Here is a 16,520-nt window from a genome sequence, read left to right on the forward strand (position 1 = left end):
TTCTGAAAGTGAGTGCTTCGAAAGGCTAAGAAAGATTTGTCTGATGTTTTCCAGAGAAATTGTCTTATGTTAAGTTTAGATGTTCGTTTAACGAAAGGTTTAAAATGTGATTCAAAGTTGTCTGAAAAATATGGTTCAATCCCTGTATCTAGGGATATAATAAAAGAAAGGTTAAAGATTCGGTTCAATGTTGTCCAAAAATATTGTTCCATCCCTCTATCTAGGGTTACAATGATAGAAAAGTTTAAAATGTGTTTTCAAGTTGTCCAAAAAATGTGGTTCAATCCCAATATCTAGGCCATTAATGAAAGAAATGTTGAATTGTGGGTCAATGTTGTCTGAAAAATGTGGTTCAATGAAGTAAGGATGCTAGGACTGTTTTAAAAAGATTTTAGTTTTGGTGGTTGTATTTTAATATGAGTTTCTTTTATGTTTTCATTTCTTTTGCTGAGGATAGCCCTTGGATATAGGGTCGAAATATTCATTTAGAGTTAATATATCACTTTCTTAAGAAAACATTCCCTTTTTTGCTGTTTGTATTTAGGAAGTGTGGTCTACTTTTTAAATAACTTACTTTTTCAGGCAATATTCACGATAATATTCATTAGCCTATCTTGTAAGCCAGCTTTGCTTTCCATTGGATGTTTAGGGCTGCCATCAGAAGGCAAAGATTCTTCCCCATCTCCTGACATTTTTCCCAAGGGCATAGCTGGTTAAGATGCCAAGTGACAGGTAAAAGGTCAGCTGCACAACCCTGAAGCCACCAAATAAAGCATACATAACCATATGCCAAAATATAATAAAATATTGGATGTTGCAATTTAAATATTTATTTGAATTTCTTATTTGTGGCCAGATTTGCCAGAGTCACCAGATCTGTCTGTTTGCAAACTTGATGGTTTACAAAACCGTTTACTTAAATATCACAGTGCAATAGACCACGAAAAAACGAATAAAAAATGGATTAGCTTCATAAACAAAGTTTTAAACAAATTGTTGCTTAGCTCTGGTTACAAGCTACACCCTGTTACAAAATTTACCCAAGAGTATAGTTGGATAAGGTGGCTGACAAGTGATGGGCAGAACCACCCTATAACCACCAGGCAAAATATAAATAAGCCTTGGTCAAAATAAAATTAGGAAAACATTCATACTACCGCAAATATCTGAAGGCAAAACATAGTTGTCATCTGCAACTTGATAATAACGATGTTGGTGATATTTTCCTTCTCTTAGATTCATGTTTAATGGAGTAATTTCTTCTGTTGTGCGTCTATCATTTGCCTGCACAGATACTTCACTGCCATCTATTAAGTTTCCTTCTTTCAATGCAGGATCTTTAGGAAAAGTTTGCATGACAGAGGCTCTAGATTTATAAACTGAATTAAACAGTTGGCTTTCACTTCTAATTTCAGATGATCGACGCCATTTTAGAGAGCCAGACAAAACATTTTGAGAGCCACTATTTATTGGCTGTAACGAAGCAAGAGGTTTTCTATTTTGAAGTGAAGATTTATTTTGGATTTTGAGTGTTCCAGAAATATGCCTTTTGCTTGGAGTATTTTCTTTGTTTTCCTGGAATTTTGAATAAGCTTCAGAAATTTCCACCTCAAGAACTGATAAAGAAGCTAAATCATTCTCAATTGATTTCATTGTTGCAGCTAGGTCCATTTTAAAGCCTAAAAAATAAAAAAAGGATCAAATTTTGGTCTGAAAGTGATAAGCAGCAAAAGTCTTGGTAGTGAAAAAAAAAATGAAAGCAAAGCTGGCATATAAGACAGGCCAGTGAGAAGTATACCGGCTAGTCATGAACAACTAGTAAAAAAGCAAGTTATTTAAGATTCCTTGTTGCAGGAAAAAAAACAGCTTAAAAAGTCCTATGGTGGCGCAGTGGGTTTGACCTTAGCTTGGTAATACGGGACCCAGAGATCGAATCATGCTGCAGCAATGCACTGCAGGGCCGACGCAGAGACCTCAGTAGTCAAGAAGCGTCGTTAATCTGATACAATACAATACAAACAGCTTAAAAACTCATTTGAGAAAAAACCATTGGAAGATTCTGAAACTGTCTGGCTCCATATTTCCTTCTCTGTATTCTGCTGATAGAAGTAATTACAAAAGTTAAAAAGGATTGCTTAAGTTACACCAGCAAAATAATGTAAATAATTTTTTTGACCTTTTTCAAAGTTCAGTTTCGGATTTTTTTTTTTTTTTTTTTTTTTTTTTTTTTTTTTTTTTTTTTTTTTTTTTTTTTTTTTTTTTTTTTTTTTTTTTTATATCATGGTTCTGATTGCATAGTCATTAGAAAACAATCCAATGTAATATAAAAATCCAAGTAACAATCCAAGTAAAACAATCTTGGAACAATCCAAGTAAAATAGGTTTTTGTCCTTTTCCAAAATTCAGTTTAGGATTTTTTTTTTTTTTTTTTTTTTTTTTTTTTTTTTTTTTTTTTTTTTATATATCATGGTTCTGATTGCATGGTCATTAGAAAACAATCCAATGTAATATAAAAATCCAAGTAACAATCCAAGTAAAACAATCTTGGAACAATCCAAGTAAAATAGGTTTTTGTCCTTTTCCAAAGTTCAGTTTCGGACTTTTTTTTTTAATCATGGTTCTGATTAGCATAGTCATTAGATAACAATTCAATGTCATTTGATAAAAATATAAATTACAGTTGGTACAAAAATTCTCCATAAAAAGTCAATATCTTTTTTTTTTGGAAAATTCATTGATTTTCAAACTCTTAAAAATTAGGATTTTTTAGGCTCGAAAAAGTGAGTTTGCTAAGACACTACCTTGCACAGTCATTAAAGTAAAAATCCCAATTCACTTGATATAGATCTAAATTACGGTTTGATAATGCTCACTGCACCACTCACTGCACCACTCACTGCACCAACTCACTGCACCACTAAGCTGCATGATGCCAACGGAGTTATGCATGCACCTCCCCCATCTCAATCTATCCGAAGCCTCCAATCTAATTACACCCTCCCAGCATCGGCAAAATTTGATCCTAATCCTGGGGGAGGGGCAAAGTTGGAGCCAATTTTCTCAAAATCAAGTGAAAATAAAAAATGAACCATTTAGTACAATAAAGGCAAAGAAGTCCCCTTTTTCCTTAAATCTTTCTTTATGACATCCTCCTACCCCAATTGAAGAAATTGAGGTTAAGGAAACCTGTATACTTGTTTCATTTCTGCTGCTATTTTTTGTTAATAAATCTAAGGGTATCAAACTCCCTGATAATGAGCTCTCAGATTTTTGTCAGTCCACCACAAGGGACTAAAATAGGTCTAATTTCATTTTGTATAACTATTCATGGATCTTTTATGTTTACTGATCACTTAGCTGCAAGAGTACTAGTACTAGTAGTAGTTAGTTGTAGTACTAGTAGTAGTAGTAGTAGTTAGTAGTAGTACTAGTACTAGTAGTAGTTAGTAGTAGTACTAGTATTAGTTAGTAGTAGTACTAGTATTAGTTAGTAGTAGTACTAGTAGTAATTAGTAGTAGTACTAGCACTAGTAGTAGTTAGTAGTAGTACTAGTACTAGTAGTAGTTAGTAGTATTACTAGTAGTAGTTAGTAGTAGTACTAGTACTAGTTAGTAGTAATACTAGTAGTAGTAGTAGTTAGTAGTAGTACTAGTATTAGTAGTAGTTAGTAGTAGTACTAGTATTAGTTAGTAGTAGTACTAGTATTAGTTAGTAGTAGTACTAGTACTAGTAGTAGTTAGTAGTAGTACTAGCACTAGTAGTAGTTAGTAGTAGTACTAGTACTAGTAGTAGTTAGTAGTAGTACTAGTAGTAGTTAGTAGTAGTACTAGTACTAGTACTAGTTAGTAGTAATACTAGTACTAGTAGTAGTTAGTAGTAGTACTAGTACTAGTAGTAGTTAGTAGTAGTACTAGTACTACTACTAGTAGTAGTTAGCTGCAAGCTAGAGAACAACTAGAGAACAGACTAATTTGAGGATAATGTTTTATATAATTACAAGTTTAAGCAAGATAGATGAAACTGGTGGTTAGTGAGACTGAGAGCTCTTCTACAGCTTTCCCTACCTAAGGACTGCCAGTCACACTTCCCACAGTTCTTTCTTAACAGCTAAAATACTTGGATTACCTTTGGACAAAGATGTAAAATGGAATTCAAACATTGTCTATCTGTCTAAAAATTTCTCTTTCATTTATATTCTTTTTCTAACCTGAAAAGATTTGGTTCAGGTTGAGGTTACCAACTGAACAGAAAACAGGAACAGAAACAGCCTAATATAAACCAACAAAATCTGAAAATGTTTGTATCCTTTGGACCTAAATAAGCTGCAATTAATCCTTTTAGTGACAGAAAATCACACAATTGATAACTCCCACTAGGACCTGGAGCTATATTTGTACAAAATTTTGGAAATGCCTGCTCAATTCGTCAATGTCGTGAATGTCAAACGGAAGAATTTTTCCCTTAGACTTACCTCAGTTTTAGATATTTTTTTTATTGGAAAGTGCCAAGTTTTGTGTTTTCGTTGGAAAATTGGAAAAAACAGCAAATTTTCCCCCCTTACATATTGAAAAACACATTTACCCTCTCTCCCGTAAGTTTCCATGAATTGATGCCACGTTCGAGAGTCGTATTCAGCGCAAGCCATCTTCAGAGCAAGCCCGTTCCACAGTCAAGTTTATTCCAAGGGTTAAGATAAATACATAATAAATATAAAGAACTGAGAAAACAAAATACGAAAAATCAGTAGAGGCAGAAAAATAAAAATGAATCGTCTGGTTAGCTTTTTTCTAGTTGAATTATCAATCAATTATCAATGTTTATTCTTTTTTGTCACATTTACAGCTTTGAAACTTTTTAAGAGGCCCACTATACCACCAAACCACTCTACCAATTACCACTATACCACTATACCACTCTAATAATTACCACTATACCACTCTACCACTATACCACTCTACCAATTACCACTGTACCACTATACCACTCTACCAATTACCACTAATATACCACTACGAGTATACCAATATACCACTATACCACTCTACCAATTACCACTATACCACTCTACCAATTACCACTATACCACTCTACCAATTACCACTATACCACTCTACCAATTACCACTATACCACTATACCACTCTAACAATTACCACTATACCACTCAACCAATTACCACTATACCACTCTACCAATTACCACTATACCACTCTACCAATTACCACTATACCACTCTACCAGTTACCACTATACCACTCTACCAATTACCACTATACCAGTCTACCAATTACCACTATATCACTATACCACTATACCACTCTACCAATTACCACTATACCACTATACCACTCTACCAATTACCACTATACCACTCTACCAATTACCACTATATCACTATACCACTCTACCAATTACCACTCTACCACCATACCACTCTACCAATTACCACTATACCAATTACCACTATACCACTCTACCAATTATCACTATACCACTCTACCAATTACCACTATACCACTATACCACTACCAATTACCACTATACCACTCTACCAATTACCACTATACCACTATACCACTCTACCAATTACCACTATACCACTCTACCAATTACCATTATACCACTATGCCACTCTACCAATTACCACTATACCACTAATATACCACTAATATACCACTATGAGTATACCAATATACCACTATACCACTCTACCAATTACCACTATACCCCTATACCACTCTACCAATAACCACTATACCACTAATATACCACTATGTTTACCACTAATATAAAAGTATGAGTATACCAATATACCACTATACCACTCCTGAAAACTGTTGATACATGTCGAAAAGTTGAAACAACTCAAACTGAATTCCCTTGATAGTTGTGGACATGAACTGACATATCAATTTTGACTAAATTGTTTGAAATCTCCAGATCCAAAAAAAAAAATTGTCAACAATTAATGATTCAACCAGCTCTTAATACCAATAAATAAATAACTAAATAGATACTAAATAACTAAATACCTAAATACCAAGGGCATACCTAAATAACTAAATACCAATAAATAAATAAATAAACAGAGTAATAGTCCAGAGTAGAGTAATAGTCCAGTTCAAACACTATAAAAGCCTTACAAAAGATCAAAAGGTTAGCCCTACTATTTCATCACTCTTTTTGAATATAATAACCTAGGCACTATTGAAAAAATTGCATCAGCTATCAGTATGCAATTAGGCAAGAAACATGTTAAGAACACACCTCTTGCTTCATCATTTGCTGAAAAATTATATTTTTCAATCCAACTGAAAAAGTAAGTTATTTAAAAAGTAGACCACACATCCTAAATACAAACAGCAAAAAAGGGAATTTTTTCTTAAGAAAGTGATATATTAACTCTAAATGAATATTTCGAGCCTATATCCAAGGGCCATCCTCAGCAAAAGAAATGAAAATATAAACGAAAATCATATTAAAATACAACCACCAAAACTAAAATCTTTTTAAAATTAGACAACATTGGAAAAATCTATATGTGCATAGAACATCAATAAAATGTACACTCACATAGGGCCAAACTATCCACTGAATTGGATTCCACTGTCTTAGAAAAAAAATCCCCTACTGTTTCTACTTTGTGTTTGTTTGATATGGAAAGGCAGTGTGGTCTTTGTCACTATTTTCATTATAGTTGTCATAGTTTCAGAAAGAAACAAGAGCAATAGACAAGAAAATAATAGGCTGGGTTCCACCCAGGGATGGAATGTGTTGATCATGTTTTCACTCTGCAACTCCTCCTCCGCCACTGATTCATTCACAGAAAAGATACCATCACCATCTTTCTTGACTTCACTGCTGAGTCTGACTTATACTCTGGTCTATCTTATGGCAGATAATGCTTGAAGATGTGTCCCAAATAAATTTGGTCAACCTGTTCAAAGCTTATTATGAAAATACAAATTCAAATATTCAAGTGTTTGACAAACTGAAAGAACTTTTTGAGATAGAGTACTCTGTTTGGCAAGGCTGTCTAGCATCCCCAATTCTTTTCAATTTCAAATTAGATTGGATTATGAAGGAAGCTTTGAACAAAAAAGATGGCATGGCATTTACAGCCAAAGAAAGCACTGCTGACCTAAAATATGCCGATGATTGTACAATCCTCTTTGACTCAGAACTGAAAGTGGAAGAAATGATAAAAAGAGCGGACACTACCACAAATATGCCAAGTCTTGTAATCAAAATCCCAAAAGTTAAATACCTATCACCCAAGAATGATACCAACTCTTTTATACATCTTAATAGAGGTCCCATTGACAAAATCAAAGAGTTCAAACATCTGAGATCACTTATGGATGCTACAGATAGAGCATCAAAACAAGATCTAGGGCTAGATCAGCAAAGCCTGGTGTGTCTTCGCGCAACTGCACAAATGTCTCTAGCCAAAAAAAAAAGAAATTGAACTCAAAACAAAAATCAGAATACACTTTGCATGTATACACTCCATACCCTAATACAACTGCAAGAACAGGCCACTAGATGCAAAGGAAGAACAACAATCAGACATTCCAGACTGGAAATGCCTAAGAGCTATGTGCAACATCAAATGGTCACAACAGAACAACAACCACAAGCTCATGAAGATGTTTTGACAAAAACTTACAATGTCCTACATAATCAAGAAAAGATGTCTCAAGTGGCTTGGCCATGTAATACAATGCCCAGTAGACCCTAACATGCCTTGTCCTTACTGCAGTGCCTCCCTCCTTCTGGAAGAAGAAACCAGGAGGCTGGATCAAACCATGGCAGAGCACTGTGAAGAAGGATGTCAAACTACTAGGCAGCTTCCAGAAATATGGCAACAAGTAGGATAAGTTGTTGCTTCAACTCAATTGACTGGAGATAGAGGACTGATCACTTTGGAAGAACCTGGTCCAGCAGCTTCCTATTGCTGAGTTGGATTGAATAACTTCTGCCTTTTTCAACTAAGAAAAACTCATAGGTTAGTGTACATTTTATTGATGTTCTATGCACATATAGATTTTTCCAATGTTGTCTAATACCACAGAAAATGGTAAAAGCTCTAAACTACTTGGATCTGACTTACAATCCCCTAGTCACATTAAGACCTCTAGAAATGACGGTACATTTAAATACAACTAATAACCTTCTTGTTTTCCCATCTTTGTTCAGATTGTACAACCCATGCTAAGAGCAGAGTCATAAATGACACCCAGATTCTTTTCATCCTTAATACTACTGAAAGAATTTTACAGACCCATGACGATTTTACACGGATATGTAGGTAGGCCTACATTAAGTTAAAAGTTACATGTAAACAGAATAATCACAAACTTTTTTTTATATAACATCTGACTATCTCAATGCATTAGGGGGGGGGCTGCTAAGTAATGGTATCAGTGTATTTAAGGCCTGTTGAGAAGAAAACATTATTTACTTTATAATATACAGAAAAATTGTAGTTATTACCTAAAATCACACTTGCCAGCAATAACGACAAGTCCCGTGAATGCTGGTCACTGATGATGATAACTCAACTTGTTAGGTACGTCCCATACTGTGAGCCAAGGTTTCTTGCACCAGTATTTGTCAACTGAAGACTTGAAGGCATCAATGCTGGGCAACATAATAGCATTCTGGCTAAGGGAGCTCCATAGGCTGACTATACAGTTAGAAAAAACAATTGTTTTGCAGCCTGGTGTTAGCATGTTTTTCATAAAATTTCATGGGGTTGCCTTTAGTACTTGGTGAACTGACTATCTGGAACAGGTTGGGGGATCACACTCTTGTCATGTACTAACTTGTATGTCATTATTACATCTCCTTGTCTAAATCTATATGTGAGAGGTGGTAGTTTGAGCTTAGGTAATCTGGTAGGATGTAAGATGTTCAAATTCCTTTATGCATTTAGTTGCATGTTGCTGCACTGATTCTAGAATTGATATATCACCCTTATTTACTGGAGTAGCAAAAGACATCCCAAATTCCGATTCTGGTCTGACAAAGCCCTTTAAGAGCTTGGTGGTCACAGCAGGAGATTTTTATTAAACCATAAGCTTGGCTGCCACTGGCTACTACAGACTGTGCATGAAAATTAAACTTGAGCTTATCATCAACCAAGACTTGCAGATCTTTTTCACCATGACTATATATGAGTGGCTTTTTAAACCATTGCTGGAATCCATAAAATACTGCCACAGAGGGTTATTTGCTCCAAAATGAATAAATTTGCATTTCCAGATATTAAATTCAAGCCACCAGGATTTCGCCTACTTTGACAATGCATCAAGAAAAGCTTGGATGGTTATGGCAGTTTGAGGGCCATGGATAGGACCAATTATTTTGGAATCATCTGCATACTAGAAAATTTTACTCTCTATGATTGAAGGTGCATTGTTGATGAAAATCTATATATATAAAAATAAGTTGTTTGTCGGTCTGTCGACTGACGTCAGACTAGGAAAAAAACTGCATCAACTTCATCATATACCAATTCAAAAACGAATGTATTCAAGTTAAAGTAGCTGAGTTGGTAAAGCGTTATGTTCCAGGTTCTAGGTCCGAGAGGTTCCAGGTTCGAACCTTGCCTTTAGCATTAATATAAAAGAAGAAAAAAAACTATAAAAAAAAGGTAAAAAACTAAAAAAGAAAAAACTAAAAAAGGTAAAAACTACAAAAAAAACTAAAAAGAAAAAAAACTAAAAAGACTAAAAAAACTAAAAACTGAAAAAGAAAAAAACTAAAAAAAGGAAAAAAACTGAAAAATAAAGGAGAAAAAGAAAACTAAAAAAAAAATAATAAAATAAAAAATAAAAAAGGTAAATAACTAAAAAAAAAACTAAAAAGAAAAAAGAAAAAAAAGCTAAAAAAGCTTAAAAAAAAAGGTAAAAACCAAAAAAAGAACTAAAAAGGAAAAAAAAACAAAAAATTTATTTCATCATATACCAATTCAAAAACGAATGTATATACAGACCGGGACAAAGGGAATATAAATGATGACCAGGACACTCAAAGAGAAATTACAGACTGGGACACCGGGACACAAATGACGACTGGGATGTGTGAGTTGACTGACGTCATGTTTGTGTGTCGACTATAAATGACAACTGGGACACAGGGACACAACTACAATGGGGACGCCGGGGGGCACAGTGGGGATATATAAATGACAATAGGGACACAGGGAATGTTTGATTAGCAATCACCATCAACAAAGCTCAAGGGCAATCATTAGAATAATGAGGTATAGATCTGAATACAGATTGTTTTTCCCATGGACAATTATATGTTGCATGTTCAAGAGTCGGTAAACCTGACAATCTATTTATATGTACAGACAATGGGACAGCAAAGAATGTTGTATATTTGCAAGTTTTATGTAGTTAAAAACATATATATCTATCTATATAAAAATAAGTTGTCTGTGGATGTGTGGGTCTGTCTGTCGGGTGACGTCATGTTTGTGTGTTGACTGACGTCATGAAGTTAGTTGTCGTCATTTTTGTTATGACGGTGACGTCATTAAAGATATTTAAGACATGCGTTCACGTAGAAATCTATTAATGTTTAACTGTAAAATGACTGATGAACTTACAATGGCAACAGCCGAGGAAGATGCTCAAAGAGTCTATGCCAAAAAACTTGCTGCTGATAGAGAAAGTAAGAAAAGAAAGCGTGCCGAGGAATCAGAGCAACCTGAAAGTTATCGCCTGGCATTCAGGTACAGCCCAGTCGATGATTATAGCTTGAGTAGATGTGTTCAAATCGGGACTATGTCTAAAATTTGTCCCTATTGCAAGGCCTTGAAATTCAATGGTGAAACAATGGGAATGTGTTGCGCCTCAGGAAAAGTTAAACTTCCTCTATTGGCTGCACCACCAGAGCCATTGAAGACTTTCCTTACTGGAACTACGTCAGAATCTAAGCGTTTTTTGTCACAAATCAGAAAATATAACTCATGCTTCCAAATGACGTCGTTTGGAGCCCAAATCGAAAATCCAGATCGATTTATGTCTACTTTCAAAGTAAAAGGGCAAATTTATCATAGTGCAGGGTACCTTCTACCATTCTCAGGCGAGAATCATAAATTTTTACAATTGTACTTCATCAGTGATACAAATTCTGAATTGAATGCACGTTGCGAAATTTCTCCCAACGTTGAAAGGACAATCGTTTCCCAATTGCAACATCTTTTCCACGAAAATAATAATTTAGTGCGTCTGTTCAAAACATCCATCGATTTGATGCCTGCTGATACGCATAAAATTGTTATTTCCGCTGACAAAAAGCCTCCTGGCCAACATGTGCGTAGATACAATGCTCCAACTATCGACGAAGTGGCAATCGTTATGGTCGGTGATCAGTTTTTACCTCGAGATATTATTCTTCATAAGCGAAACGCTCAGTTGTCAAGAATTGCTGAAACTCATCGATGCTACGATGCCCTACAATATCCTATCATTTTTTGGGAATGGAGCTGACGGCTATCACTTTAATATTAAATTGATGAATCCAGTCACTAACAAAGAAATGAATAAAAAATGCAGTGCAATGCATTATTATTCCTATAGACTAATGATTCGGCAGGACGAAGAAAATTATATTTTAAAATGCCGTCAATTGTTTCACCAATTCGTCATTGATATGTATGCTAAAATTGAATCAGAACGTTTGCTATATATCCGCCTGAATCAGACCAAGCTCCGCTCTGAACAATACATCCATTTGCGAGATGCAGTTATAAATGACGGTAATACCACAAACGTTGGAAGGTTAACAATTTTACCTTCGTCATATGCTGGCAGTCCCCGTCATATGCATGAATATGCTCAAGATGCTATTGCGTATGTTCGTCTCTATGGTCGTCCAGATTTATTTATTACATTTACATGTAATCAATCTTGGGACGAGATACTGCAGCTTTTACTTCAAGGACAATCGGCGGTTCATAGACATGACATTACGGCCCGTGTCTTTCGACAACAATTGAAATCAGTGATAAACTACATAGTAAATTTTGAAGTGTTTGGGTCAGTGCGATGCTGGATGTACTCAGTGGAATGGCAAAAACGAGGTTTGCCACACGCACATATACTAATCTGGCTACATAAAAAAATTACTTCGAACGAAATTGATGATGTGATTTCCGCTGAAATACCTGATGAAAATGTCGATAAGGGGTTACATGATATTATTGTAAAAAATATGATACATGGACCTTGCAGTGCACTGAACGAAAATTCACCATGCATGGCCAAAGGAAGGTGCACAAAGCAATATCCTCGACTTTTAGTATCCAACACAATTACTGGCAATGATGGTTACCCACAATATAGAAGAAGATCTACTGAAGATGGCAGTAAAACAGCAATAATAAAGAAGCGTAACAGTACCACCATCGAAGTAGATAACCAGTGGGTTGTTCCATATTCCCCATTATTATCAAAAACATTTAATGCACACATAAACGTTGAATACTGTAACTCCGTCAAGGCAATCAAATACATACGTAAATACGTCAACAAAGGCAGTGACATGGCAGTTTTTGGCTTGCAGCCCGAAATCAAAGATATCGACGAAATCGTACAATATCAGGCTGGAAGATACATAAGCAGTAATGAAGCTGTTTGGCGAATTCTTTCATTTCCGATACATGAGCGTAGTCCAGCTGTTGTTCACTTAGCGGTACATTTACAGAATGGTCAACGTGTTTATTTCTCGGAAACCAACGTGCAACAAAGAGTCCTGAATCCACCGGATACAAAGTTAACCAGTTTCTTTTCACTTTGCAAAAATGATTCTTTTGCAAAAAAACTGCTGTATACTGAAGTGCCTTCGTATTACATGTGGAATACTAAAAATAAAGTATTTGAACGTCGAAAACAGGGTAAGTCAGTCGACGGCCAACCTACCATCTTCAAAGATACCACGATAGGAAGACTCTACACCGTTCACCCCAATCAACATCAATGCTTCTTTCTATGCCTGCTTTTGGTGAATGTACCCGGTCCGACATCCTTTGAGTATTTGAGAACTGTAAACGGTACTATACATGACACTTACCATAGTGCATGCCAAGCTCTGAATTTATTGGAGAATGACCAACACTGGGATAACTGCATCAATGACGCGTGCGAAACGTCAACTACAAGTCAAACTCCTGCATTGTTTGGCATCATTTTAACAACTTGCTCTCCATCAGCTCCTGCAGAGTTATGGGAAAAATATAAGCCAAAAATGTCCGAAGATATACTCCATCAAAAACAGTTAGAGACGTCAGATATGACTTTTGATTTTACATCAGAAATTTATAACTACACTTTAGTTATTATAGAAGATTTGTGTGTACATAGGGCAAACAAACCTCTTCAGGATTTGGGAATGCCTTTGCCTAACTGTATTGCTGCTGTTTTGACATGTGTAGAATTGGATCGTGAACAAAGTTACAGTACGAGTGATCTATTGTCGTATGTACAAAATAACATTTCCAAGTTAACGTCAGAACAAAAAGACATTTATGATACGATACTGCATTGTGTCGATAACAACGTTGGAGAAATTTTCGTTTTGGATGCGCCAGGAGGTACTGGTAAAACGTCTGTGATAAAACTGATTCTGGCATCAATTCGATCAAAAAATGATATAGCATTGGCAATTGCGTCGTCTGGAATAGCCGCAACATTGCTGCCTGGTGGAAGAACTGCTCATTCTGCTTTGAAATTGCCTCTGAATTTGCATTCTACAGAAACTCCAACGTGCAATATTTCCAAATCATCTGGGATGGGTAAATTATTGCAGCAATGCAAACTTATTATTTAGGATGAGTGTACAATGGCACACAAAAAATCGCTCGAGGCTCTGGATCAATGGTTGAAAGATTTGCGAGGGAAGTCGAAACCCTTTGGCAGCACATTAATATTGCTTGCGGAAGATTTCAGGCAAACATTACCTATAATACCTAGATCAACTCCTGCAGACAAAATGAATGCTTGCCTGAAAAATTCTAATTCATGGGCACACGTAAAAACATTAAAATCAACTACAAATATGCGTGTCCGATTGCAAAACGATGACTCTGGTCAAACAGTAGACTCAATTTTAGGACGTATACAACTACCTGCTGATTTCTGTAATTTAGTAACGTCCAAAAATGAATTGATTGAAAAAGTATTTCCGAATATTCTAAACAATTATAAAAATAATAAATGGCTAAGTGAAAGAGCGATTCTCGCACCCAAAAATATAGACGTCCACGAAATCAACAATATTGTTTTGACCAAGATTCGAGACCAGGCAGTCCTTTACAAGTCAGTTGACACAGTTTTGGAACCAAATGAAGTGGTTAATTATCCATCTGAATTTTTAAATTCCGTGGATCTTTCAGGGTTTCCACCACACGTGCTACAACTAAAAATAGGCGTACCAATAATACTTTTAAGAAATATCAACCCACCAAAGCCTTTCAATGCCATGTGACTTGCCGTAAAAAAAACAATGGAAAACCTAATAGAGGCCATAATCTTGACAGGGCCTTTTGAGGGTGAGGCTGTTCTTATTCCTTGCATTCCCATGATTCCAACGGATCTGCCTTTTCAATTTAAAAGATTGCAATTCCCAATTCGATTAGCATTTGCAAAGCATTTGCATCACCATTAACAAAGCTCAAGGTCAATCAATAGAAAAATGTGGTATAGATCTTAATACTGATTGTTTTTCCCATGGATAATTGTATGTTGCATGTTCGAGGGTTGGTAAACCTGACAATCTATTTATATGCAGTGACAATTGGACAGCGAAGAATGTTGTATATTCACAAGTTTTATGCAGTTAATTTGTATTGTATCTATCTATCTATCTATCTATATAAAAACGAGTTGTGTGTATGCATATTTGTTTGTTTGTAAAAAGAGCATTTGCATATGACATCATTATTAGTACATAAGGCTTTGTATATGCACAGACAATGGGAAAGCCAAGAATGTTGTATATTCGCAAGTTTTACGTAGTTTGAAACACATATATAAATCTATCTATATTCACAGGTGGGACAAAGGGACACAACTACAATGGCGCGTAACTAATATGGCGTGTAACGACTTACGCGCGCGGGGGGCTTGGGGGGCGCGAAGCGCCCCACCAACTAGGTGTTGGGGTGTTGTTTTTCCCATGGACAATTATATGTTGCATGTTGAAGAGTTAGTAGACCTGACAATCTATTTATATGCACAGACAATGGGACAGCAAAGAATGTTGTATATTCACATGTTTTACATAGTTAAAAATATATATATATATATATATATATATATATATATATATATATATATATATATATATATATATATATATATCTATATATATAAAAATAAGTTGTCTGTGGATGGATGGATGGATGGATGTGTGGATGGATGTGTCAGGTGACGTCACCTGAAAAAACTGGATTAGGTGACGTCAAAACTGAAAAAACTAAAAAAAGGCAAAAACTACAAAAAAAACTAAAAACTAATAAAAAAAATAAAAAAGCTAAAAAACTAAAAAAACTATAAAGGTAAAAACCAATAAAAAACTAAAAAAAAAACTGAAAAAACTAAAAAAAGGCAAAAACTACAAAAAAAACTAAAAACTAATAAAAAAAGTAAAAAAGCTAAAAAACTAAAAAAACTAAAAAAACTAAAAAAAGGTAAAAAACTAAAAAAAATAAAAAATAAAAAAAAACTAAAAAAAAGGAAAAAACTGAAAAATAAGCTAAAATAAAGGTAAAAACCAATAAAAAACTAAAAAAAAAAAGGAAAAAACTAATAAATGACGACACTCAAAGAGAAAGCGACCAGGACAAAAAACTAAAAAAAAAGGCAAAAACTACAAAAAAACTAAAAACTAATAAAAAAAATAAAAAAGCTAAAAAACTAAAAAAACTAAAAAAAGGTAAAAAACTAAAAAAACTAAAAACTAAAAAAAAACTAAAAAAGGTAAAAACTAAAAGAACTAAAAAAGAAAAAAATAAATGACGACACTCAAAGAGAAAGCGACCAGGACAAAAGGAATGTTCGATTAGCAATCAACAAAGCACCGGGACACAGGGAGTATAAATGACGACCAGGACACAAGTAAAAAAAAAAATTAACAAAACTAAAAAGAAGGTAAAAACTACAAAAAAACTAAAAAGAAAAAAAAACTAAAAACTAATAAAAAAACTAAAAAATCTAAAAATCTAAATAAACTAAAAAAGAAAAAAAAAGGAAAAAAATAAAGGAGAAAAACAAAACTAAAAAACGAATGTATATACAGACCGGTACACCGGGATACAAATGACGACCGGGACACAGGGAATATAAATAACGACCGGGACACAGGGACACAACTACAACGGGGACACCGGGGGAAACAGGGGGATATAAATGACGACCGGGACAAAAAAACTAAAAAGAAATAAAAACTAAAAACTAATAAAAAAAACTAAAAAATCTAAAAATCTAAATAAGCTAAAAAAGAAA

At 34.7% G+C, this 16,520-nt stretch overlaps 2 protein-coding genes across 9 annotated transcripts in view; one reads left to right on the plus strand and one right to left on the minus strand.

Moving 5' to 3' along the window:
- LOC136028374 (uncharacterized) overlaps positions 1-16,520 on the minus strand; it is an 87,574-nt gene that overhangs the window by 66,876 nt on the left and 4,178 nt on the right. For 5 of the 8 annotated variants that reach the window (XR_010617820.1, XM_065706170.1, XM_065706171.1 and 2 more), the window contains exon 2: positions 1,155-1,679. Coding sequence is in view for 7 of the 8 variants with exons in the window: in XM_065706170.1 (XP_065562242.1) it covers positions 1,155-1,671 (517 nt within the window). In the remaining variant the exon portion in view is untranslated. The remainder of the gene's footprint in view (positions 1-1,154; positions 1,680-16,520) is intronic. The other 3 variants (XM_065706175.1, XM_065706172.1, XM_065706173.1) reach the window with 1 other exon arrangement.
- On the plus strand, positions 6,902-7,468 carry LOC136028560 (uncharacterized). Its single transcript, XM_065706405.1, has one exon. It carries the CDS (start codon positions 6,902-6,904, stop codon positions 7,466-7,468), a length of 567 nt encoding a protein of 188 aa, XP_065562477.1.

Source organism: Artemia franciscana, chromosome 6 (assembly GCF_032884065.1).
Source record: "Artemia franciscana chromosome 6, ASM3288406v1, whole genome shotgun sequence".
In the NCBI taxonomy this organism is placed as follows: Eukaryota; Metazoa; Arthropoda; class Branchiopoda; order Anostraca; family Artemiidae; genus Artemia; species Artemia franciscana.